General features: G+C 51.2%; 1 protein-coding gene and 1 pseudogene across 3 annotated transcripts in view; one reads left to right on the top strand and one right to left on the bottom strand.

Moving 5' to 3' along the window:
• The window catches only part of LOC144166150 (uncharacterized), a 35,597-nt gene extending 13,532 nt beyond the window's left edge, over positions 1-22,065 (bottom strand). Inside the window, exons 1-3 of one of the 3 annotated variants that reach the window (XM_077695754.1) lie at positions 21,803-22,065; positions 19,791-19,955; positions 7,935-8,045 (exon numbers count right to left, since the gene is read on the bottom strand). In XM_077695754.1, coding sequence (XP_077551880.1) covers positions 7,938-8,045; positions 19,791-19,955; positions 21,803-21,922 — 393 coding nt within the window. In that variant the 5' untranslated portion in view covers positions 21,923-22,065 and the 3' untranslated portion in view covers positions 7,935-7,937. Of the gene's footprint in view, positions 1-5,660; positions 8,046-19,790; positions 19,956-21,802 lie in introns of those variants that run through there. The other 2 variants (XM_077695753.1, XM_077695755.1) reach the window with 2 other exon arrangements.
• Positions 78-5,065, top strand: LOC144166184 (uncharacterized; annotated as a pseudogene).
• Positions 22,066-24,483: the final 2,418 nt, after the last annotated feature.

Here is a 24,483-nt window from a genome sequence, read left to right as displayed (position 1 = left end):
TTGCAGTGGTTATGAAAAAAGCTAATGAAGCATGGCTATGCCGCATTTGCAACGAAAAGGATGATGGTCAAACCAAGATGGCCTGCTGCGACCACTGCCTTGAGTGGTTCCACTGGTAAGAATTAAAGAAGTCTTTAAAAATTGAATTCAAAATGTTAATTTTGCTTTATCTTTTACACAGGCCTTGTGGTAAAGTCACTAAAGCAGACGTCAAGCAGTCATTGCGGTTCTGCTGTCACTGCAAAGAGATCTGAGGACACACGGGACCTTTCACCGACGTCAAGTGCACGGCTCTTCTCATTCACCTTACATTTCAGTTTCACATTCACAATAAATATGCATTCCTGTTCAAGTTTCTTGTTTGGATGTTTATACTTGCGCAAACATGGAGCACGCTATGTCAAATAATGCTATGGAGCCCTTATGTGCATGCAATAAACAAAGAAGGCTTTGTTTTGTCACGTACGTAGTACGTTGCATGATAACAGGGCACCTGAGCGCAGAGAGTGTTTTGCAGTTGAGCCATTTAACAAGAAAGCCCCGCCTCCTCCTCCTCAAAGAAAATCACTACATCCACTACAGTTGAAGAGCGATATCATGTGGAGACCAGCATCAAGATCAGGTAATAGTTTCGTTTGAAAGGTTATCAGCAGTCAGCTGAATGATCGGTACCAGTCGAGTAGAATCTTACAGGGGTATCGAGTGGCTTAAAGACAGAAGCCGGGTCAAAAAGTGGACACGTGGAACAACTGAACTCCACCTTTTTTTTTTCAATTGGCACCGACTGTACTAACTGAAAATTATAGTAGACAGGTGTAGGCAAGCTGCTGCAGCTCAGACCACACAGTAGTGAAGGGCCCCGGATTAATTTTGACCATCCGGAGATTTTCAACGTGCACCGAAATGCCGACACACGGGCGTTTGTTCTTCGCCTCCGTCACAGTGTGCAAGCTGGTCTCGCATTATTGCTTGCTTACGTCCACGTGCCTAATATTTTGACGGACGTTCAGGCAAACGGTTTTGATATTGTCTGGCAAATGATGCGTTGGTAGCAAATAATCCACTACTGCCACTCGTCGCTTACTCGGTTTCGCTTGGCCAAAAACAAGTTCGCTTGTCACCGCAAATGACGCATCAGCAGCACAGCACTCTCGACACGTTACATGCCGCTGTTGCTCTATGCGCGAGGCGCACGTAGGCAGACGACCAACAGCAGCCGCACGTGCCATTATTTTTGCCCCGACGCAACAACAACAAAAAAAATGCATCCCGCGTAACGCAACCATCAATGTATTGTCAGCAATCGAGAGATATGCGATGTTGGCAAGCGAACTAGCCGTACCGAAATTCTTTCGTTGCCACGGAATCACGCTGAGTGTGGCAACCGCATCTTCCCACGCCCCGTTCCCAGTGCCCCTCATGACAGACGCTTGTTTATGTTTTTAAGACGCCACTTAAATCTTTCACCGACTCTAACCTCCATGTCTGGTCGAAGGCGCGCGTACTGTCGGAGACCGCATGCACGCCAAAAACGGATGCGTAAAAAACAAAAAAAAAAAGCCCCTCCCACAAGACAAGACGGATACCAAGATCGTAATGGGGAACTGCTGCTTAGGTGTGCACAGGAACTATCACTCGAAATCGTCAACCTCCACTCAGACTGTGAGGGTGAATCAACTTGGTGCGCCCGCAACTCTCAGTCTACTATAGACTACGCGCTTGTATCCCCAAGACTGGCCGCCCGACTCACCCAGATGCACATTGACGATGACGGGCACTTCAGCCTAGGAAGTGACCACAATCGCCTGCGACTATCGTTCCCGGCCTGCACCCACAAGCCTAACCGGATGCAGCCCCAAGCGGCGACCCCACTTGCGCCTGTCAATCCGTTCAATAAAACGAGCTGCCCAGGAGTTCGAGGAGTGCCCCCAGAGGAGGAAGGCGCAGACGTATTGTCAATTTGTGCACACTCTGCATTCAGTCATGCACACCCACATGGTGCTGGATAGACAAGCAGCACACAAATCATGGAACCCATGGTGGGACAGAGAGGTTAAAGCGGCATGGAGAGCGCGTCGCCAGGCCAACCACGAACACCGCAGAGCTGTGAGAAGTCTAGACGTTGAGGCCAGTGTGGCTGCATGGGCACTATATGGGGAAGAGAAGCACAAGGTGCAGGCACTCGTGCAGAGCAAGATTGCGGATCACAATCTTCGGATTATGCAATCAATAAGGAGTGGAGGCAAATCCGGGCCCAAAAGTTCTGGACATACGTCCGATCCTTGGACAGAGCTGCTCCCCAGCCCCCTCCTCTCATGGATGCGACAACGGGGCGGGAGGTCACTGAGCTCCGCGAATACCTAACACAACATTTTTGTCTGGTCTTCGGGTCCCCAACCCCTACTGGCCACACCCCTCTGGTCGTCAAGACGGACAACCCCAATGATCCGCCCTCATCCGAAGGATCACAATGCCATGGGCCCACGTGCACGCCAAAAACCGATGCGTAAAAAACAACAACAAAAAAAAAAAGCCCCTTCCACGTGACAAAATGGTGTTTAAGGCGCCTCCTAGATGGCGCCGCACAGCGGAGTCTACATAGCCATTTCCGGTTTAGGTTCACTCCAGAGGGCATATAGCATTGCTCTTTTTCGAATGTATTGCAATACACAAATACTGATACTTTTATAAAAGTATCTCTAAGATACTATTGCAATATCTTTGTATCGCAATACTGCGCAGCCCTTAGGAAAACCAGTATCCCCATGCCCTCCAGTTACCAATAAACCAGACAGGCACTATCTTCTGTTCAAGTACCTATTTTTTTTTGAAACCAGGTCACTGGTGGTGTTGGCAGATGGGACACCAAATATTTTTCACAGGCATTTTTGTGTAGGGAGGAAGCATTGAAGTTAAGGGGGTATAGTGGGGTAAACCGGCCAAAAAAGCGAATTTGCAATTTTGGCGCAGAAAAATCGAGTGCAGTATGAGGAACAACACCGTGGAAGCGCATCGTCAAGTGCCCGCTCAAAACGGTTTAAATGCCGCGCCGAAGTGTGCCGCACGCCCTGGCATTTAAAAATGGCGGACACAGCTGAGACATCGGTTCAGAGGACGGTATGTTTAGCGTTGTTTTTCGCGGTTCGCTGCATTATTTCACGTTTTTTTTCTGCTTGCGTCTGTGTTTCCAGTATATGTAGCGTATTAAATCATCGTATATTTTTGAAATTACTAACTTTAAGAGACTCGCCGCTAGTGGTGCTCTTGTAGTATGTACTATTTTTGTGATTGTTCCCACGTTTACGGTCGTGGTCGCGTTGCCTCCGCTTTGAGTTTAAAATGCACTGCGATACCGGAAGATGGCACGATCATCCAACAAATGGACCAAAAAGAGAACTTTCAAAGGTAATCGGTTTACGACCAAGCAAGACAGCAAGAAACCGGCTCGACGAAGCGCAAGCTTCGCGAAACTAGGTGAGAAACATGGTGGTCCATCTTTTGACGTAGACGGCGCAAGTACAACTGGTTACCGCCTGATCGACCTCGCTCTTCTCCGTAGCTGTTTGCAAAACGTTGCTGTGTGTAAAAAGTGCAACAAGGGAGAAATTATTTTGGAAGAGGCTTTTGACAGGCGTAGCGGTTTGGCGTCCTCTATAAATGTCACCTGCAGCGAGTGCGATGCTTGCAATGAGCTCGAGACATCCAGGCGCACTTCTGGCAACATCTTTGAAGTGAATGAAAGGTTCGTGTACGCCCTTCGTACCTGCGGAAAAGGATTGGCATCGGGTCGCACCATGCGTGCTGTGCTGAATCTACCGCGACCACCAACAAAGTTTGCGTCGTACAATGCAAGGCTTCTTGACGCATCCACGACCACAGTGAGAAATAGTATGGCAAAAGCTGCCGAAGAACTGAAGAAAGAGGCCTTCTACTCTGATGGAGACCTGGAAACTGCGGTCACAGTGGATGGAACATGGATGAAGCGTGGTTATTCTTCACTACATGGTGTCGTAGCAGCAATATCGGCTGACACAGGAAAGGTGTTGGACTTTGAAGTAGAATCCAAGTTTTGCCACATCTGTGCTCGCAACCTTCACACAGATGACAACATGAGTGAATGTAAAGTTACCTACGATAAGCCATCTGGTGGAATGGAATGTGCTGGAGCTGTAAAAATTTTTGGACGCTCTGTTGAAACGCACCAGCTAATGTACAAATGTTACATTGCTGATGGAGACACTAAGGCATACATTTCTGTCAGAGACTCACAGCCCTACAAGAAGGCCATAGAAAAGCATGAATGTGTGGGACACGTGCAGAAGCGAATGGGCACGAGGCTCAGGAACATAAAAAAAAATTGGAAGGAGAAAAAGCTCGCCGATGGTCTGCCACTTTCAGGGAAAGGACGCCTCTCAGAAAAGGACATCGACTCCCTTCAGGTTTACTATGGCAAAGCAATCCGGGAAAATGTAGATAGTTTAGATAACATGAGACGAGCTGTGTGGGCAATATACTTTCACAAGTTATCAACAGATGCCAAGCCCCAGCACGGACTCTGCCCAAAGGAGCATCCTCATGGTGTGGGTATAATCGCAGCCTTGTTGAGGGAAGCGAAACCTACTCCCACAAACACAACATTCCTGAGGCAGTGATGGATGTCCTCAAGCCAGTGTTCAAGGCGTTGTCAGATCCAGCTCTTCTGAGGAAATGTCTCCATGGAAGAACCCAGAACAATAATGAGTCACTGAACTAACTCATCTGGTGCCGCTGCCCCAAGACAACATTTGTCAGCGCTGACACGGTGAAAACAGCTACTAATGATGCTGTAGCATACTACAATGATGGCAATTCCGCACGGAAAGCAGTTCTGGAAGCTCTTGGAATTGTTCCACGTGTGTTTTGTGATATTGCCTTCAACAGGATGGATAAAGAGCGTGTTGACCGGGCAGAATTCCATGGCTCCGTCGAAAGCAAAGAAAGACGGGTGAAAAGGAACACCAAGAAGGGTTTCAGAAACACCTCTGAAAAAGCCAGCAGCGAAATGTATTCTCCTGGTTCATTTTAAGCATACTTGAGCAATACGCAAACATAAAACTTTTGTTTTTCTCAAATTGAGTTTTTTGTAACTTCTTCAACTTCAATGTACCTTTTCTCGGAAAGTATTGATTTGATTACAGTGAAACTTTGCACACATGTTCTACAGCTAATCATAAATATTCTGAACTAAAACAATTACATTAACATAAACATTACTACTGCAAAAAAAAGTTATACCTCAAGGCACCCTCTTACAGCTGTGTGCATGACGTGACATTATTTTTTTGCGCCCATACTCCAAGTAAAGTATCAAATGTCTTTAGTTCAGATAAAACCAATGGTTATTTAGAATAACACAGCGCAATATCATCACATTCCTCTTTTTTGTTCCAGAGAAAGGGTACACTCAATGAACAAACACACCTGAAATTTTGGGAGTGGGCCACAAGAAAGATACACAATCTAGACCCAGATAAAGTGCTTCATGTTTTACCCAGTGGCATTTTGTCTGCGCACAACAAATTTGATGCAGATATCTGCAAGCGTTTCTGAAATATAACATTAAATTTAACATGTATCATTTACCCCACCATACCTCCTTAAGAACATGTTTAGAAGGTGGGTAATGTTTGGGGCACTTCATTGTGTAATTTTGGCTCAAAATGGTGGCACCGTTTTTTGTGAGTGGGTGATTGTGAGGATTGGCCATCATTGTTGGAAAAAGTGGACCACGCGCTGGCGCATGAAGACGTGAAGGAGGAAGAAAAGGGCTGGAGGTGGAACACGGCAAGGACCGGAGGCGGACCCGATGTTCCTGTGATCCCGTTCGAGTAGTTCAAGGCGTGTGAGTCGGGGCCCGCCAACCCGTGTGGGACCCGCAGACAACCGGGGCGCGATCGTGCGACTGGCCGAGGCTGGACATCACGGCCCAGGGCGGAACCAGCGCTGCACCCGCCACAAAGGACGTGGTGCATCTTCTTCCGTCTCGCTCGGGCAGAGCTGGGTGACAGACGGCCAGCGCTCGACAGTGACTCGGACTGGCGACGACCCGCCATCGACGTCGCCGAACATCCACCGTCGAGGTGGCTGTGAGAACGTTTTTTTTCCCTCTATTGAACGCTGGTTAGGGGTATCGGACTCTCGTGTGTTTTTGCTGCTGTGCTTCGCAATTGTACCGCTTTTCCGCTGTCTCGTTTTCTGGTGGCGCTGTTTATATACTTTCTTTTCTCTTACCCGCTCGAGTACCGTTCTTACGCGTCATACACCCACAAGGCCAAACGAGTCCATCACAATCTGGCATCCACGACAGGACTTTGCTCTTAATTCCACCTTAAAGAGCCTCGCCTTGTTACCGTGTGTGTGAGGACGGACAAAAATGGAGCTCGAGAAGTTGGTGAGCCTAGGGGAGAAATTTGGCCTCTCCGGTACTGAGTTGAAAGAATTTGTTGACAGAGAGCGTGCCAGACTCAGGGAAGAACGCGCAGCGGAACGGGAAGCGAATCGCGAAGCGGCAGCTCGCTTAGAAACGGAGCGGTCGGTCCTTCAACTCCAGTTACAAGTACGACAGCAGCAGTCCAACGCTAGCGCAGAGTCAGGCACGTCTGCAGCTACAAGCGTCGCCCATGGCTACAACAGCCCCCACAAGCTGATCCCGACGTTCATTGAAGAGCGCGATGAACTTGACGCTCCAGCGTTTCGAACGCATGGCAACGAGCCAGAATTGGCCGCAGGACAAGTGGGCGTTTTCATTGAACCTGTGCCTCACTGGTGAAGCTTTGAGTGTCGTCGGACGCATGGCTGCAGATGATGCGTTGAATTATGCTAAGCTGAAGCAGACCCTGCTTCAGCGATTTCGCTACGCTGAAGAGGGGTACCGCACCAAGTTTCGTGGAGCCAAACCACAGAACTCTGAGACAGGCCGCCAATTCGCTGGTCGCTTGTTAGGCTATTTTGATAACTGGCAGGAACTGGCTAAGACCACCAGAACCTACGAAGCTCTCCGTGACAACATAGTCTCGGAGCAGTTTTTAAGCAAGTGTCATGATAAGCTGGCCATTTTCTTGAAGGAAAGGGGCTGTCAAACGTTACGCCAGTTAGCCGAGAATGCTGACAACTACCTCGAGGCCCAAGGTCTTACAAACCTAGGGAAACGCCGAGAGGAGAAAGAGTCTGGCAAGCCGCCATTGCCTCCAAGAATGCTTGACCTCCAGGATGTCGAAGGAAAGCCGCACTGCTTCCTTTGTAACAAGCCGTTTGGAGGTTGTCCATGGGCCTTGATGCGGAGCGTTCAATGTCTTTCCCAACGCGCGCACACACGCGAGCTCGATGTTCAAAGTAACGGGTACAAAAAAAAACACACACCCGTGGTTGAAGCAAAGGCAAAGATAAATTCCAAGCAAAAATCACACATCACTCTGACCACAGCAAAAAATGCACTACGGTAGTGTTGGGGAAAAACAAAGTCAAGGGCAGTACACGCCACTAGAATATAAACCAACGTTGAGAAGACAGTCTCATGCGGTGACCGGCGCCCGCTGGCATGTGCAACGAGATGGGCAATTCTTTTCTGCCACTGCAGGAGTACCCTGCCAATCGGTGCGGTAAAAGGGCCAGTTCGAAGGATAGAAGCTTTGCCGGTTCACAACATACGTTCGATGAAAAGAAGGTTCATACGGCTGTTGCCATCCCGCATCCTCTGTTTGGAGTGCTATAGAAGCTTGTCGACGTGTTTGTTCAGCCGGAATTCGGGGTTCATACTTTTTCAACATGTTTATGTGGAACAAGCTGGTTCGCGTGCCCAGGTCGATGACGTAGTTGACAGTGATCTTGGAGCCTTATGATAAAGCCTGAGCCTTGTGTCACTACTGAGTGAAAAAACGAGGAAGTATCACCCAAACCTTTTAACACCTGGCCTGGTCTCCGAGAGGCTTGTACTGGCAGCTAGGCCGTAGGCCAAGCCAATCCCTCTTCTCAGCAGACAGCACCAGGCTGGAGAGAGAGTTGACAGGCTGTGGTCAAGAAGCAGAAAAGTTGCACTTATTAAACAAAGCTTGTTTCTGAGCTAATTGGTCTGCGAATTAATTTAAGAAAAAAAAAAGGGGGTGGGGTGGTACGAGGCTGAAAAGAGGGAAACAAGTGATACGTCACGTATGTCGATTGTGTCTCATTTTGTCTCCGTCTGTTTATCGCCTGGGCCATTTTTTCTTAAGCCTTGCTGAGTAGAATTTACTTTTACTTTGCTGTTAATTACCAACCACAACTGTATTGAGCAGCACACAAGTCAAATGACATGCTGAGGATGTGAGGGAAACAAAACAATGCACGTACAAGCCAAATCCCTCATCAGTTAACCAATCGGAGACTAATCTGTAACCTCCGCAAGAGCCCCATGAGCGCTCGTAACATCTGCCAGCTTTTCCGGCACACGGAAGCTCATCGAGTGCCAATTTATTTCTTTTAGTCCTTACTTAGCCACGTGGCAATGCCAGCGCACAGTGCATGCAGACAATTCATACAAGGTACCCTCCTGCGACACGTGACAAGCTCGCAAAAAAATACCAAGAAAATACAGCAGCGCATGTGAGTGCGTGCCCCGTGAGGAGCACCTGGTGTCGGCCAGCTGGACCTTCGAGAGAACACTGCCCAGCGTTAGTGGCATCTCCCGCGTGCCCACCAGTGTTCACGCCTGAAGTGAACAGCACAGATGCCGAGTTCGCGAAGCTGATTACTGGGTGTTCTAGCGCGTGCAGTCTGCTTCGCGAAAGATGTAAAAGGCTGCAGACGAAACGATCCGGGCCTGCCAGACATGGAGAAATTTAGCCACAAGTTCAGAAATCTATATGAGGTGCAACGGCCAGGTCTTTGACGAAGGGAGAGGGCTGTGCCGTTTCTCCAGCATAGCAGACCTAGTGCAAGCTGCAGCAATTGTTTTTATCAGCAAAATCACTTTGCTGTAAGGTGCTGTACGCGATGCTCTTTTACCCGAACAAATTTCAGCTGCTCATCCCTTTCAGCCAAAATTCAAAATGGGGTCTTACGCGGGGAAATTGCCTCTGGGCCTCTGCGCTATAAGGCATATAGTAGTAGAGAGATACAGGCTAACACCACCTAGAAATCGCTGCTGTATGCTGAAACCTTTTTAAAGGGGCCATGGAGAAAAAATGCAAGTTTGTTTTATTCGAAAGATTTAGTGTTTCACAGTGCCCTCAGCGCTTGTCCGGCAGCAAATGATGCTTTGTTCACTGAGTCAAAACTAAACTTTCTAAGCCAAAATTTCAAATCTCCCACTAAATCTTGCGTTTTCGTGACTTCAACAATGACGTATCCAGAGAAGAACCTTAAAACTAAAGGTACCGCCTGACCAGGGCTGCTACAATCTCACAGACGGCCATTTGGTTATCTTGTTTATCACCCACTTTCATAGGTAGCGCTGCAATACCGCTCGGGATTGGGCATCTCGGGATTGCACTGTGTCGCACCGTCGACTCTCATGGTGCGCGACGGTGCAACGAAAAATTGCCCCGCGATGGTGCGCCCCAGTTTATCAAGGACAACTTAGGCGGCGCCGTTAGCCTAAGGTTGAATTGGGTGTTAGCCGATGGTTCAGCGTTGAGTTTGCGTTGAGTTCAGCGTTCAGCATTCAACGTGTCCACCGCACGCGTGGACGCGCGGTGAGTCAGTGCGGCGTACACGTGAACCGGCGTCAACGTGAACCGGCGTCAACGTCAACGGCGTCAACGTCAACGGCGTCAACGTCAACGGCGTCAACGCAAGTCAACGCGGCGCAGCGGTCAACACGATCAGCGCCCGGGAAGTGCAGCATGCGTCGGAGGCTCCGTGTATGACTCCGTGTATGACACAAGCTCCGTGTATGACTCCCACACATCATGGAATCCAGAAAGTAAGCTAGCGGTTATTCGGTGCACGCTTTCGTGGGGTTGTAGCTCCCCACTGTACAGATAGCGGACTGGTGACAGCCCCACTTCAGCTTAATCCAGCTAAAATACGAGCTGTAAGCCAGGCTTAGATGGGCATCGGAGATCATGGATCCATGGAGAGTTTTACCCCTGAGACGGTGACAGCGCCATCTCACGACAAACTAATGCGCCTCCAAGCGCGGACCGGCGCCCACCCCAGGTGCTAGCACTGAAAGTCAGAGGGCGCGACAGGGCAACCTACAGTAAAGTTCCTAGCAAGCGGGCCTCATCGGTGCAACGCATAACAAGGGAAGCTGCTCTCCCACACCGTGCCCCGCCCGGTCGGATTAGGACCGGTCACCCGGCCCTCCCGCTCGCCCTCTCCATCCCCCTACAGCACTCGTTACCACCCACCGTTCTCCCTCCACCTAAAGTGATATGGGGGCAGACGCAGCAGACAGCGACGGCCACTCCGTGAACGAAGCCCCCAACATCCAATGCAACACCTGTGGCTGGTGGGTGTATTTGGATGAAACGCCGTATAAAGACATGAAGGCTGCGGCAGATGGCGGTGATTTCAGGTGTAGAATATGCAGGAAGATAGCCGAGATTACTGAACAGATGCAAGTGGGTGAATGCCAACAGTGCTCCGCTCTTGGCCACAGAGTGGCGACTTTAGAGAGCATTGTTAACGAGATGGCTGCTAAACTGCAGCAGCAGGTGTCCCAAAAAATTTATGCAGTGCCTAGGCAGGATGAACAAGCTACGACTGCAGTAGCAAGCCAGGTTGAGCAGGCTACGACTCAGGCACTAGAAGAACCCGAGGCCGCAGCGCTCGAGGAAAGGGTACAGCAGCCAGCGGATCAGCAGAATAACGCTGTTTTAGACAGAGCGGCAGATACATCCAATACACAGCCGCTACAGCAGGAAACAAACGCTGCACGTGAGAGGTGTCCACATGGTGCTGCAGTGCAGGCTGTCCCGGCAGCGGAACCAAAACTTTGCGATGGGCAGACCCCTCCCTATGGCCTCAGTGAAATAGGTCACCAAACGGGGATATGCCGTCAGGAAAAACCGAAAACCGGAGACGGGCCTGCAAATGAGTGGAAGGTCCATACTGGCGGCGACTCCACACAGCCAAAGCGCACCCACGTCAGTCGTGGCAAGCGGCGTGGGACGAACACTGTACAGGTGCTACGGTATACAGATGAGTGCCCCCCCAGGGGCACACTAAGAGAAGTAGTTGTAATCGGTGACAACAACGTCGGCCTTATGGCTGCAACCGTTGGGGAGGTGGTGGCCGAACCCAACACCGTAGAAATCATCTACAGCAGGAATGCGACCATGGCAGAGGCGGTTAAGTATGCCACGGAGTACCATGAGCGCGCACGTTGCGTTCCACGCCAGTACATCCTACATGCAGGCCTCCAAGACGTGCTTTGGGGCAACCCAGATGAGATGACAAACGACCTCGATTCTATGCCGACAGGACGCCCAGGGACCCTAACCATCTGCTCAATCCCTGAAATTACGAGCCGCGGAGACGAGACAAGGGCTGCGGTGGTGCTGGCCAATGCTAGAATCAAAAAATGGAGCAGGAAAACGAATAGCCGGTTTCTGAATCTTAACAACAGAGCTGGCTATAAGTTTCGCCAAGGATGGGCTTTCCTACGATGGAGACGGCGCCCAGACAGTTGGTTGCACTGTTGGCAGAGTGGCGAAACGTTTTTTAGACCCATGCCGTCCCCCAAGGTGCGAATCAGCCACACAAACTTGGACGAAACCCCGGGAGGAGCGCCAGACCAGCAGGCGGCGCAGTATTCCCAAATGGAATCCGGAAAACGAAAACAGAAATCACCCCTCTATCCGGAACCAGCAGCAGATGCCACAAGTACCATCTGCACAAACCAACCGAAATAGACGCAAAAAGAACTCGTTGACGCAGCTCATCGAGACCGCACTGGAGAGCGTGCTCTCCAGGCAGGGTCCGGGGCGAACTCAGCCATAGTAGAAGTTTGGGAGGAGAGGCACTTTAGGCAGCAATTGGAAAGTGCCTCACAGCGAGAGGGACGTGTCTCCCGGCCAATCACAAGAGAAAGTACAACATCGAGGGAAGTCGCGGAGAAACAGCTGCAAGTAAACCGCTCAACGACCCATGTTTTGCTGCCTAGCACACCAACAGCAGAAACCAGTGGCTACTGTCGCAACAACACTGCACCACGAACTCATAACAACCAGCACGCCAGCCCCAAGACACGCAAAACTGCGAAGCGCCCACGCAAACGCAAAAAAGCGAGAAGTACGGTCGTGGGGTTCCTGAACATACATGGTGGCAGAAGGCGTGCTAGGTGGGAGGAACTATATCAGGTGCTACAGGAGGAAAGAGTGTCTCTATATGCCATAGCCGAGACCCATTTACAGAACCTGGAGGAACCGCCGCTCCATCCGGACTGGAGCTGGGCTGGCTATAACCGATCAAACACTTCCCGGAAAGGGGGTGGTGTCGGCTTCTTGTGGCACAGGGAGCGGTCATGGGAACCACTAAATGGAGCATGCGAGAGCCACAAATGGGTGACGGGGCGTATACACAACGCCGAAGTGATTGCGTGTGTGGTGTACCTCGGGGTGTCACATGAGCACTATTCCGAAAACGTGGGCATTAAGCGATGCATAAGGGAAGATATCCAGCGCTGGGGCAGAGACAAAGAAGTCCTACTGTTGGGGGACTTTAACGGCCACATACAAGAACTGGATGGTTACCTTGACCACAATGGCGGCCTTATGCAGGCACTAGCTGAAGACCTCGAGCTTGAGGTTGTCAACCTGCGTGCGGACTGCGAGGGGACAATCACCTGGTGTGCCCGCGGCAGCAGCACAAGCATCGACTATGCGCTGATTTCGCCAGGCCTCAGCAAGATGCTGCATACGACGCATATCCACGAGGAAGGCCGGTACAGCTTGGGCAGCGACCACAATAGAATCAAACTCGAGTTTGATGCATCGCCATGGCGCCGGAAAAAGACGGAACGCAGAAAACCAGCCTCACGGTACCTGCCTGTCGCAGCGTATGAGGAAGTGGCCAAGGAGTTCGAAGACAGAGCCAGGCGCCGGGCTGCGACGACATACGAAGAGTATGTTGAGGAGCTCCGGCGAATCATGCGCAAACATGAAAAGAGAGTCAACACCCGAGGAGGACCCCGTAGAAAAAGCTGGTGGGACAATGACGTACAAGCTACACTGCGGGCTCGACGGCTGGCTAACCGGAAACACCGGCAGGCGGTCAAGACGCTGAGCAAGGAGGAGGCGCAGGAAGCCTGGAAGGATTGTCTGCTCAGAAAGCACAAGATGCAAGTCGTGATGCAGCGAAAGATAGCGGAAGCGGACAACCGCAAGCTACAGGACATAAAATCAGCAGGAAAAGGGGCGAGGGCGAAATTCTGGTCGTACATATCATCACTGGACAAGAGAGCTTCAGCAGCTGAAATCCGTGAGGAAGACACCGGTGCGGCGACAGATAACCTACAGCGATACCTCACTGAACACATCCGCCGTCTCTACGCGGCGCCAAAAGAGACGGACTGTAATGCCAGCCCACCAGATGCCTCGGGAAGTGCCAGCGCAGCAACAGGATACCTGAGCCACTTGGAATGGACAGTGTCGCGGCTAGCGCTGGACAAGGCAATCAGCCACATCAGCCCACGCACAGCCCAAGGCCTCGACGGAATCCCAGCCGGCATCGTGAAGATCCTCGGAGACCAGGCAAGAGAGCAGCTGGCCGATATTTATAGTGGCATTCTCGCTGGCCAGCCAATACCAGCAGACTGGACCCGAGGCAGGGTAATTTTGACCCCTAAGAAAGGCGGGGACAAAGGGCTACTGAGTGACCACCGTCCACTGACCATCACCAGTGTACTGTACAGGGTGTTTGCTCAAGTCCTAAAGGCATGGATGGTTGCTTGGGCGGAGACCGGCAAACACCTGAGCGAACTGCAAAACGGCTTCCAGCACGACCGCAGGCTTGAAGACAACCTGTTCATCTTCACACAGTGCATCGAAATCGCGCGAAGCGAGGGACGTGAGCTCATGAGCTGCTTCCTCGACGTGTCAAAGGCATACGACAATGTGCCACCCGACACACTGCTGCGCTCCCTCCAGACCCTTGAAATGCCACCCACGTGGGTAGATGTCCTGCACCGCCTGTATACAAACAACACTGTAGTAGCAACAGTGAATGGTGCTGTGTCAGACGAACTACCGGTCCAGAAGGGGCTGAAACAAGGATGCCCACTCTGACCACTCCTATACATGCTCTACACAGTACCTCTGGAACGCAATCTCCTGCAGGCTGACCTCGGTTTCAGACTGGAGTATTCTACCAAGGGACTGAAGAGCCAGTGTTTCCTCCCCGGTCTCGTCTTTGCGGACGATATTGTGCTGCTGGCGAGCACCTCGGAGGAGCTCCAGAGACTGGTGGACATCTGCGCGGACACGCTCGCAAGACTGGGGCTCTGCTTCAACGCGAATAAATCAGCAGTGTTGTGCTTCGCGGGCGACAAGGACGCAGACCCGGCGATATGGTTGCCTTGTGGGGATCCAATCGTACAGAGAGAGAGAGAGAGAGAAAGCTCTTTATTAGAGGAGAAAGCCGTACAGCATACCAAATACCGGTACTTAGGGGTACAACTTAGTATGGAAGCGAAGTACCTCACAGCCCATGAGGACCACCTGAGGCAAGCGTCCAAGAGAGCCAGCATCGTCCTACGCAGACGGTACCTGTGGGGATTTAATCGTTTCCAAATGGTGCGGGAGCTATGGAAGTCAGTGCACGTCCCGGCGTTTAGTTTCACCAACGCTGTGATTTGCCTGACGTCTCCAACACGCGAGTGGCTGGAGCGCGGCCAGCGCGCTGTCGGGCGCCTGGCCCCCGGCTGCCACGGGCACATAGCCAACGAAGCCATCCAGGGGGAGCTGGGTTGGTCTACATTTGAGGCGCGAGAGGCTCACAGCAAGCTGGCCTACAATGGCAGGCTCCACCTAATGGCGCCACACCGATGGGCACGCCGGGTCTTTGCGTACGTGCACCAGAAATGCATACGCACGGCCTGGACCAAACGAGTGCAACACCTGCGAAAAGTTTTGCTTCTTCGCGAACGAAGTCCGCACAGACACTGCACGCAGGTGGGTCAGGCTGGTTGGGGCCCAGGTACAACAGCAGGAACACGAAAGCTGGAGAAAGGCGATGGAGAAAAAAGACACTCTCCAGCTGTACCGACGATGCAAACCAGACATAAAGGTTGAACGGCTGTACGACAACAGTACGAGCAGCGCCCTCCTCTTCGAGGCGCGGGCCGGCGTGCTGCATACACTGGAACATCGGAGCCAGTTCGACGCATCACTGACAAGCCCGCTCTGCTGGGCCTGCGGGGAGGAGGCTGAGACCACGGAACACGTGCGTTGCTGCTGAAACCTGTTTACCCCGCCGGCAGCTCCTAGGATTTGAGCCACTGGAGAACAGCCCCTCCCACGGCGGCTCGGAACAGCAAACCACGGGGGCCTTGGTGACGGTGGCCAAGAAACGCCTGAGCGAGTGGTGGACCATAGTGCGCCAGTAACTGAACTGAACCTGCAGCAACCGCTCCGCAAAGGCAGCCTGAACTTAATTAACGACAGTGTGTGTGCACATGAGTCATAGTGCGTGATGGACCGTCACCGTACGCACAGGCTCCCCGGAGAACGAAACTGAGCTCTCCGAAATTGTCCTTTCGTGTGTTTTTTTGTGCTGTTTTTTTTTAGGTTTGTGTGTGAACAGTTTATACAGTCTGGGCACCAATGTTGGAGCCTGCCCGATACAAAGGGTACGACCACAGATCATCATCATCATCATCAGTGACAGTGTTAGCACATTGCCTCTGGCCGGACTTCTATACCTGCCATATTTTTAGATGGGAAGCATCTCTTGCTCTCAGCTCCGTCATCCGTCGTCCGTCCTTCCGCACCTCCCCCCCTACACTATAAAAAAAGAAATAGTTAGTGGCGCCTGGTTTCGATCCCACGACTCTCTGGCCGCAACAGGAGGTACGTGGCGCTCTTCCCACTGCGCTACAAAACTGAGACAGGAGCAAGTGCTACGAACGCGCCTTATGTCCTTGACTCATTAAAACTACGTCAAGAAGCTACTGATACAACGAAGGCATGCGAAGCTGAATGTCAACGGAAACGACGAACTGAAAACTTGGGAGGAGGATGTTGAATTTCCCATGGGAAAGCTGTGGCAGGAAGCGCCACGCGCCTTGCAGCTCAACCAGAGAAGGGGACAAAGAGGGCGGGCAGCAGGGTAGGAGCGTGAGCACGCAATAAAGAAAGACGAGAACCAGGAGGTGTTCGATCAGGTAACACCGGTGTCGGTCTCTTCGCTGTCTCTACATTTCTCTACATTTCTCTGTGTCTACATTGGGGTTCACACTACGTTCCATTCGTGCTCCGATAAATGAAACAACATAACGGCAATACCGCTGAATGGAACCTACATGGAGCCCCTATGATGCTTCCCATCCTCCTCATGGTTCCCCACAAGAAGATGGTGTAATTTTTTACTACGGCTCATACTAATCATTTCCTAAAACGTCAGCTATGACTCGACAAACGCTTATGTCAGTTAGTCAGTGTTGTGTCAGGCAATTACAACACACGCTTATGTCAGTTGGTCAGTGTTGTGTCAGGCAATTCCAATGCGTCTGACGGCTGTGTTAGGCAGTGTCAGCCGGCAAAGTGCCGCACTAACTGCTTCAGTGTTTACGTGCTTGCTCGTTGGTAACTTTAACTATTAACCCCACCATCCTTACTGCTGCAAAAAGAATATGCCCTAAATTTAAGCGCAAATAACTAGTTCCGCGAGCTTATAAGCCCTGCCTAATTTCCGTTTGGTTTTGCCGGCCTCAGCCAATATTACAGCTGGGCATATGACATCACAGGTTCTGTTGCGGGAAATGAGCTAGTGGGCCGCATGGCCGTACCCTTTTTCCTAATTATATAGCTTATTTGAGTGAAGTTTACGAACAGTGGTGTCAGCACAATTTTAACGAGGCTATCTTTCGCAAGAGCCAGACTTGTATTTTGTCCGCATGGCCCACGCATCGTGAACCCCTGTAGCGCTTTCCAGTCACTCCTTACTCACCACATGTTTTATATCCCTGCTACACTAGGGTCCAAATGTCATTTGAACCAAATGTCATTTGACTCAAATGGGTTGCTTCGAATGCCATTCAGAATCCGCCGTGCTACACTACAATTTCGATGGCATTTAAAAGCTTTCACAACTGTTCACTGTGCTGTAGTGGCGCTGTTGTTGCTCCATTCCGTTTTCGTACACCAATACAACAATCAAACTTAGGAGCAGTCTGAGGCAGTAAAATGATATCAAATTAGAAGAGACACCAGTTTTGACTCTAACGCGGTAGCTGTTTGCGTTGTTGTTTTTTTTTTTTTTTGCAACTCACCCACTGGTTTTGAGAGTATGAAAATTAAATTTGTTGATTTCGTATTTTAAGTAAATAAATAGTGACCAAAGTTGCACAAACAACAATATTTTGTTTGTTTTACGTACGGAAGTATTATATTTTTTATTGCCGATCGAAGACGCTGCTGCGTCTGAGAGTGCTGGAAATGGCATTTGAAATCCCAAATGTCTCTCTCGGTGCTCATTTGGGTTGAATGTCATTTGAGCCAAATGGCATTTGAAAACCTAGTGTAGCAGCACAACTTGGCATTTGAGTCAAATGACATTTGGTTCAAATGACATTTGGACCCTAGTGTAGCAGGGGTATTAGGAACGCAGTGCCTATTCTGTGGAGCAGACCACAGGATAATGTTCAGCTTTATTCTGTGGACCAGACCACTGGATAACCTTTGGCTTTATTCCGTGGACCAGACCACATGATAATGTTCAGCTTTGTTCTGTGGACCAAGATTGCCAAAATCGTGGCAGAGTAGGCCACGTACACTTAATATTTGTTTCGTAGGTGGTCGGTCTACAAACATTTGCGGGGGCAGGCCAACTTAGCGCTTTCTGCGTGGTTTGTCCACAGGTTTGTGATCTGGTTTACAAAAAACCTAGGCTATGAACCTAGTAACACATATTTTTGATGCCGATTTTTAACGTACCGCAACATTTTTTTTAGCAAGCCTGCCCTGAACTCAACTGAAGCCACGCCAAGCTTGTTGTTCCATAATAAACATTGCGACTATTACAAAGTTTGCGCGGGACAAATACGGCGCAAACTGAGCGTCCGCAGCGTTAAAACGGTCGGCATCATGTCATCGGGAGTTGAAGACGTTTCTTTGCCCGCCTAATTTTTGTGAATGTGAACTCGGCCGCATTTCACCGCATCGTGGTGTGGAACGTAGGGCTCGCCACTTCGGACGTCTTTGTTGATTTCGTGCGTTCTGTTATGCTGTGTACTAAATGCCTGACGACGACATTACGCTACCTGCATCGCTTGCTGTGCGTAAAGGGAATGCTGTTCTGATTAACAGAGATGAAACCGTCGGGGGAGGGGGTAGAGGTATACAGCTTTGCTGTAAAAGTCTCTTGTCTTCGAAGCACGAAGCCTTCTAGCTTGAGGCGTAAACGAGAGTCGCGGGGTTTTTCTTTTTTTCTTTTTCTTACTATGCTTTTTTTTTTCTTTATTGCATATAGAACAAACAGTCACGTCAATGACTACGACGCTGGTTTAAAACATATCAGTGTCGGTTTAAAACCCGCGCACCGAACTTTGGTGGGCGAAAACTATCATAAACATCGAAAGAAGGCAATTCTTCCAAAATTGGTAACCACGTAAGCTCCGGGCACTGCATATTAATTACGCATTACGAAGTGCTCTAGCGCGAGGCGTAAACGAGTGTCCGGGTGTTGTAGTACCGTGACATGAGACGACGATTACGACGACGGGAAATGCCAACAGCCCCAGCCCCTAAGCGGCTTAGCCCCTAAAAAGAAGTAGGTGCCGACAGAAGTAATTGAAGCACGGGAGCTGTGGCCGAACCGCATAGGAGCGCCGTGTAGCTGCACCGGCGGTAAACGAAAGGAGCAGAACACGCATGCGCGCCTGCCGACGGTGATAGCATTAAGAATTTTTCGGTTTTTCTTCATTAGGCTGCTTGGTTTTATTAATAGCTTTTTAGCAAGAGATTTCCTCCTCCTCCTTACAGATGTTCATTTTGTAAAGGACATAAGCATGTGCCCCATGCACGATGCATGTGCTCAGCCATCTCACAAGCATCAGCTGCATAAGTGGGCTGGGAAATTATATGTACTGTTCCTGTAAATAAAGATTCCTATTATTATTATCCGCTCGTACAGCCGGCTGTGAGGTAGGTCGGTGCATCAAGACAGCACATGAAAGAAAATAGCGTGTTTACGGAGTCACGAAACGTTTTCGTCCGCGGCCGTACAACCGAATGCACTGAAGAGGCAAAGTTCTCGCACAAGGGTAAAGACAAACGCAAGCGAAAAAAATAAACTTGTAGAGCAGACACGCAACTACACACCGCAACTTAGAGCTCAGCGGACCGGCGCGCTGAGCTCTAAGTTGCGGTGTGTAGTTTGCAGTCGGCGCAGTTCTGAAACTGAAATAAATGTTGCACGACACGACCGCGCCGAACAGCATCACCAGGCGCCGCCTCAAATGGCCCACAAAATAATGCTGAGCATTATCCTGTGGTCTGGTCCACAGAATAAAGCTGAACACTATCCTGTAGTCTGGTCCACAGAATAGGCACTGCGTATTACGCAGATAGATGGCCTCCTCGGCTGTGCTGTACGCACTGCCCCTTGCCCACCTGAAGCAACTGCGGTGGAAGGCGCTTGAGCTCGACCAACGCCGGGCCATCCGGCTCTGCCTGGGCCTCCCACGCCGATCTCCTGTGGCGGCCACGTACACCGAGGCAGCCACTTGGCCAATCGAGCTGCGGGCCTTCCAGGCAGGCCTGCGCCACATTGACCGCCTGCAAAAAAGCCCGGGCCGGGCCGCTCTGCTGCACTGCTTCCGTGCCCGTCCAAACTCACAGATGGGCATGCTGCTGCACATCTATGAGGAGGACATCGTGGTGCCGCAGCGACCCCCTCTGGAGCCTCCACCGCCCGGCACAGGAGAGACCCTAGACATCAACACCAAGCTGCCTGGGGTGCGCAGCAAGAGGGCCACTCCGCACCAGGCCATCTACCAGGAGGTGGCTGCCCTGCTGGAGAACAACGCCAGCCTCCACGTCTTCACGGTGGGTCGGTGCTCCCCCGCACGGGCAACGCGGCAGCCGCCTGCACTGCCCCGGCACTTGGCGCCAGCCGGGTGTGCCGCCTGCCCTTCCCCGCCTCGTCCACCCCCGCGGAGCTGGCCGGCCTGCACCTGGCTGCGGACCTGCTGCTCGAGCGGGCAGGCCCAGACTGCAAAGCCCTCGTCCTCACGGACTCCCGGCCAGCCCTCCTGCGGCTGCAGTCGGCTGACCAACCGGGCAGCTCCAGTGGACACGTGGAGCAGTCGCTGGTGGCCAAGCTGCACGCAGTGGCCTCTCGCGGCTGCACTGTGCAGCTACACTGGCTGCCGGCCCACATGGGCAATGAGGCGGCCGACAATGAGGCGGCCGACAATGAGGCGGCCCGGGCAATGAGGCGGCCGACGCTCTGGCCAAGGGTGCCCACCAGCCAGGTACCCCCGCCTCCCAGGACGTGACGGCGTTTGACGCCCCACGCCAAATCCTGGCCCGAATGGCCCTGACCAGACACCGGACCCCCGAGCAGTTTCTGGCCAGGCCCCGCCTGTTCTTCCAGGGCGCCTCACCAGGGACGTCCGGAGCCTGCTGCTCCGGATGCACCTCAACTGTTGCGAGGTGGCCGCCCTGCTGCACCACCAAGGACGACGCGCCTCCCCCGCCTGCCCCGAACCCGAGACGCTGGAGCACCTGCTCCTGTCCTGCCCCGAGCACGCAGCACACAGAGCAGTGCTGCAGGCTGCACTCCAGCGTCTCGGACGACCCAGACACAACCTGCAGGACCTGCTGTTCCCGACGGGTCCTGCCAGCTCCCGACGTCAAGTGTTCAGCCACCTCCTGGCATTCCTCGAGGCCACTGGACTAACCCAGCGCCTGTAGCTGAGGCTACTGAACAAACACTCGCGCCGAACACTCGTGCCGCTGTCGTCTACGTAATGCCCCTCCCCCCCTCTTTTTTTTTCTCTTCTTTCTCTCTTTTTTTTTCCTGTCGTCTTTCACACCTTTTCTATTCCACCCCTAACCTCCTCCCAAGTCTTTTATCCCCTCTTCTCCCCACCGCACTGGGTTGTATGCAGGTGAGCTCCCTACTGAGCTCAATAATATATCCCCAGTGCACTTTCCTTTCTTCCACCAAATCACTTCTTTCTTTCTCTCTCGCTCCCTCATCGCAAGTCACAAGTCACGAAATAACCCAACAACGAACGTCACAATCACGTCACAAGAAAATCGAGGATTTCAGACATCGACGCGCTGTCATCTCTGTGTACAAAAAAGAACATGCGCCTTCCGGCTGCGACCATGGGAGGACCCATCTAGCCCAATCCCCAGCATCATTTTACGGTCGACCAAATAACGTTTAAACGAAGACAAGGAAACGACAGGCACAATAAACGGGAACTGCGTTTAACGCGCTGAGCCTTGGCGTACACTTTGCGTTAGTTGGTGCCTAGATACTGAAGTGTGGTCACATTTTGAGCGTTTTGAGTTGAGTAAACCTCTGCTTCGTCTTTCGTCAAAGTGTGCGCTGTCCACAGTTCAGTATCTTTGCATTCACGTTGTGAAAATCGGAGCCAAGATCAACTTACTTTCCAACCTACGACCATCCTGTTCTCTGCGTTCCTTCGTCCCCCGACGGCTGGCAAACGGAAGCACCGGCGGTAGTGCGTGATGCCGTCCACCTCAAGTGCGCGGGGACAAACGATCATGACAAAGGCGCTGTTCCTTGCCAGCCCACACCACTGCGAACGCAGTACGCGGATGTCCGGACACACGTACAGCTCCTCTACACAGAGTTATATACAATCAAATACTCAAATCAAACACGTGGAATGACCGCCGAGCACGCCGAGGATGTCAGAGCCTCCAGCATATACCTAGACCTGCTCAATGTCGTACAAAACAAACCCGGTGCGTGCAGAAGACTTCCCGTGGTGTGACGCCACCAACGTAACCTTCGAAGACGTCAATTGCGAGCTTAATTTACCCCAGTTCAGGTGCAGTGAGCTGGGCATTGTGGTAATGTTTATAAGTTGATTGAGAAAAATAGAACGATTGCATAAAACCTTGCTTGGCTCGCATGGGCTTGGGCATAGGCTGTTCATACAAAGGCGGGTAATTTGAACTTTGTTTCACACGTTGATACGTGCCTTCGTCGCGCGCACTGCGTGCACCCTTTCACTCCCCTGTTTTCTCTCGTTCCGCGCTGTAAACAATTCAATACCGACTTACAACTTCGTCAAATACCTATCCCCAAGTTCATTTAGTCAGGAATGCTCACTGGGTTGGTTTTTTTACGATACCAAAAGAAAAATAGTGGCCGCCGAAGAAAAAAAAATTCCCGCGCCTTGCCGCGAGGGGAACACGAGTAAATGCAGAGCATTGGGGGTCGTTAACGCCGCGTAAAGTCGCGTTAGGAGTAAATGTGGAAGCGAGCGTCAACCAAGGAAGGAAGGAGCAACGCAGTGACTGAAGCACGAGCAACCGCTAGCAGCTTTATATTTGCAGCGCGCGCAGCGCACACAGCGTCGTCCTGTCGTCTTTCTCTCATAGTGTCCCCGTTTTTTACGCTGTTTCGTCAAGATGATACATAAGCAGTACCAACTCGCCCAAATGTTGATCCTTCTGCAGTAGAGGGAGAGCAGTACGGGGGGGGGGGGGGAGAGAGCGCGCATGCGCAAGCAGCGCCCGCCCCACGCCCCACCGCGCTGCTATCACGCACCTGTTACGTCGAGACCGCGACGGAGCGAACGGGCTGACTACGACGCATGCGCGCGCCAGCTGCTGTTGAGAGAGAGGAGGGAAGGAGGAGAGGCGCACCTGCTGCGGACGCGGAGCTGTGGACGCCGTCCGACGCAGGAAGAGGCGAGGCTAAGAAATGCTCTGCATTTAAAACAGGACACGTTCAGAATGGCGCAGAAAGGCTGCAGCCCGTTCGAGATGAAAGCCAGCACAAAAAGAACAGAACTCCCGTTCGTGCTTTTTCAGATAAAAAAAAGCGGATGCGAGCTGGCCCAGCCTCCAGGAGAAAGCACGCGAGCACTGCGAAGGCGGGAAGATTGAACTGCACTGAGCAAAAGAAAAGACTGATACAGATTTGTTGATTGATTAATTGTAGGGTTTAACGCGCCGACGCTACAGATGAGACGCACCGTAGTGGAGAGCTTGGGATTAATTCTGACCACCTGGGGATCTTTAACGTGCGCCGAAATCTTGAACACACAGGCGTTTTTGCTTTTCGCCTCCATCAGGTTCCAGCGGCCGCCAATCGAACCCACGTCCTTGTGCTCAGCAGACCAACACCATAGCAATTGACCCATCGCGGCGTGTGGAGTGAGACAGAGATGGGAAGGCGTGAGGGGTGGTAGCAGAGAGCGGATAATTCACTGCTCTGCGCTTGCGACAGCTTTCATGCTGAGCGGAAGTGCTTTAATTTTTAGTGCGAAGCAGAATATATGCCTCACTCTCCAGTTTTCATTCTGCTGAATCCGATTAAAAAATCAGCCAGTGCCTATGTTAAAAATTAAAAAAGGCATTAAATATGTTTGGCATGATGGCGATCATGACCGAAAAGAAAAATTCACTCATATTTTAGAAGCCTTTAACGCAGATAAAAAAGTCTTACAGGGGTTAAAAATGGTTTTTGTGAAAGAAAACGAAATGAAAAATAGTGTTTTCTTAAAAAATGGTAAGAGCCTTTACTAAAAGTTGCTTCCGACGCCTTCCAAGTTGAAGTTGAAGTTTATTGGGACCTTGCAAATAATTTGAAAAAATTAACCAAGCCAAATTTAAGCCAAATTCGAAAATTTTAATACGGCGAACAATTTCGAGAAATGTCGAAAGGCCAAATTCGATGTTGGCCTTTTGTCACAGTTTTAGTGAGCTTCGTCTTCTTCAAAACTTTGCCCCAAAGAGTGCACAAAAAATCGTCTTACGTTAGAGATCCCCAGGTGGTCGCAATTAATCCAGAGCCCTCCACTACGCCGCGCCTCATCGCCTGCGTTGCGTCGGCGCGTTAAACCCCCACAATCAAATAAAAAATCGTCTTATTTCGAAGTTCAGCTACGTTTCTGTGTAAGCACTCTGGTGCTGAGAGTTTCGTTGGTTTCATTAGGTGCTCATCGCGTTCGAGAGTAGGCAGATTTAAGGTGTTCGTGAAGGTAGTTGTGCGCAACTCTTTAAACCAAAATGACATTAGAGCGAATGGCATTAAATTTTTGCGTGTAGCAGCGAATGGCATTAAAACTTGAGGCATTAAAGGGGCACTGAC

Source organism: Haemaphysalis longicornis, unplaced genomic scaffold (genome assembly GCF_048455015.1).
Source record: "Haemaphysalis longicornis isolate Haplotype H1 unplaced genomic scaffold, Haemaphysalis longicornis Haplotype H1 scaffold_16, whole genome shotgun sequence".
Taxonomy (NCBI): domain Eukaryota; kingdom Metazoa; phylum Arthropoda; class Arachnida; order Ixodida; family Ixodidae; genus Haemaphysalis; species Haemaphysalis longicornis.
This window is presented reverse-complemented; position numbering and strand designations above follow the sequence as displayed.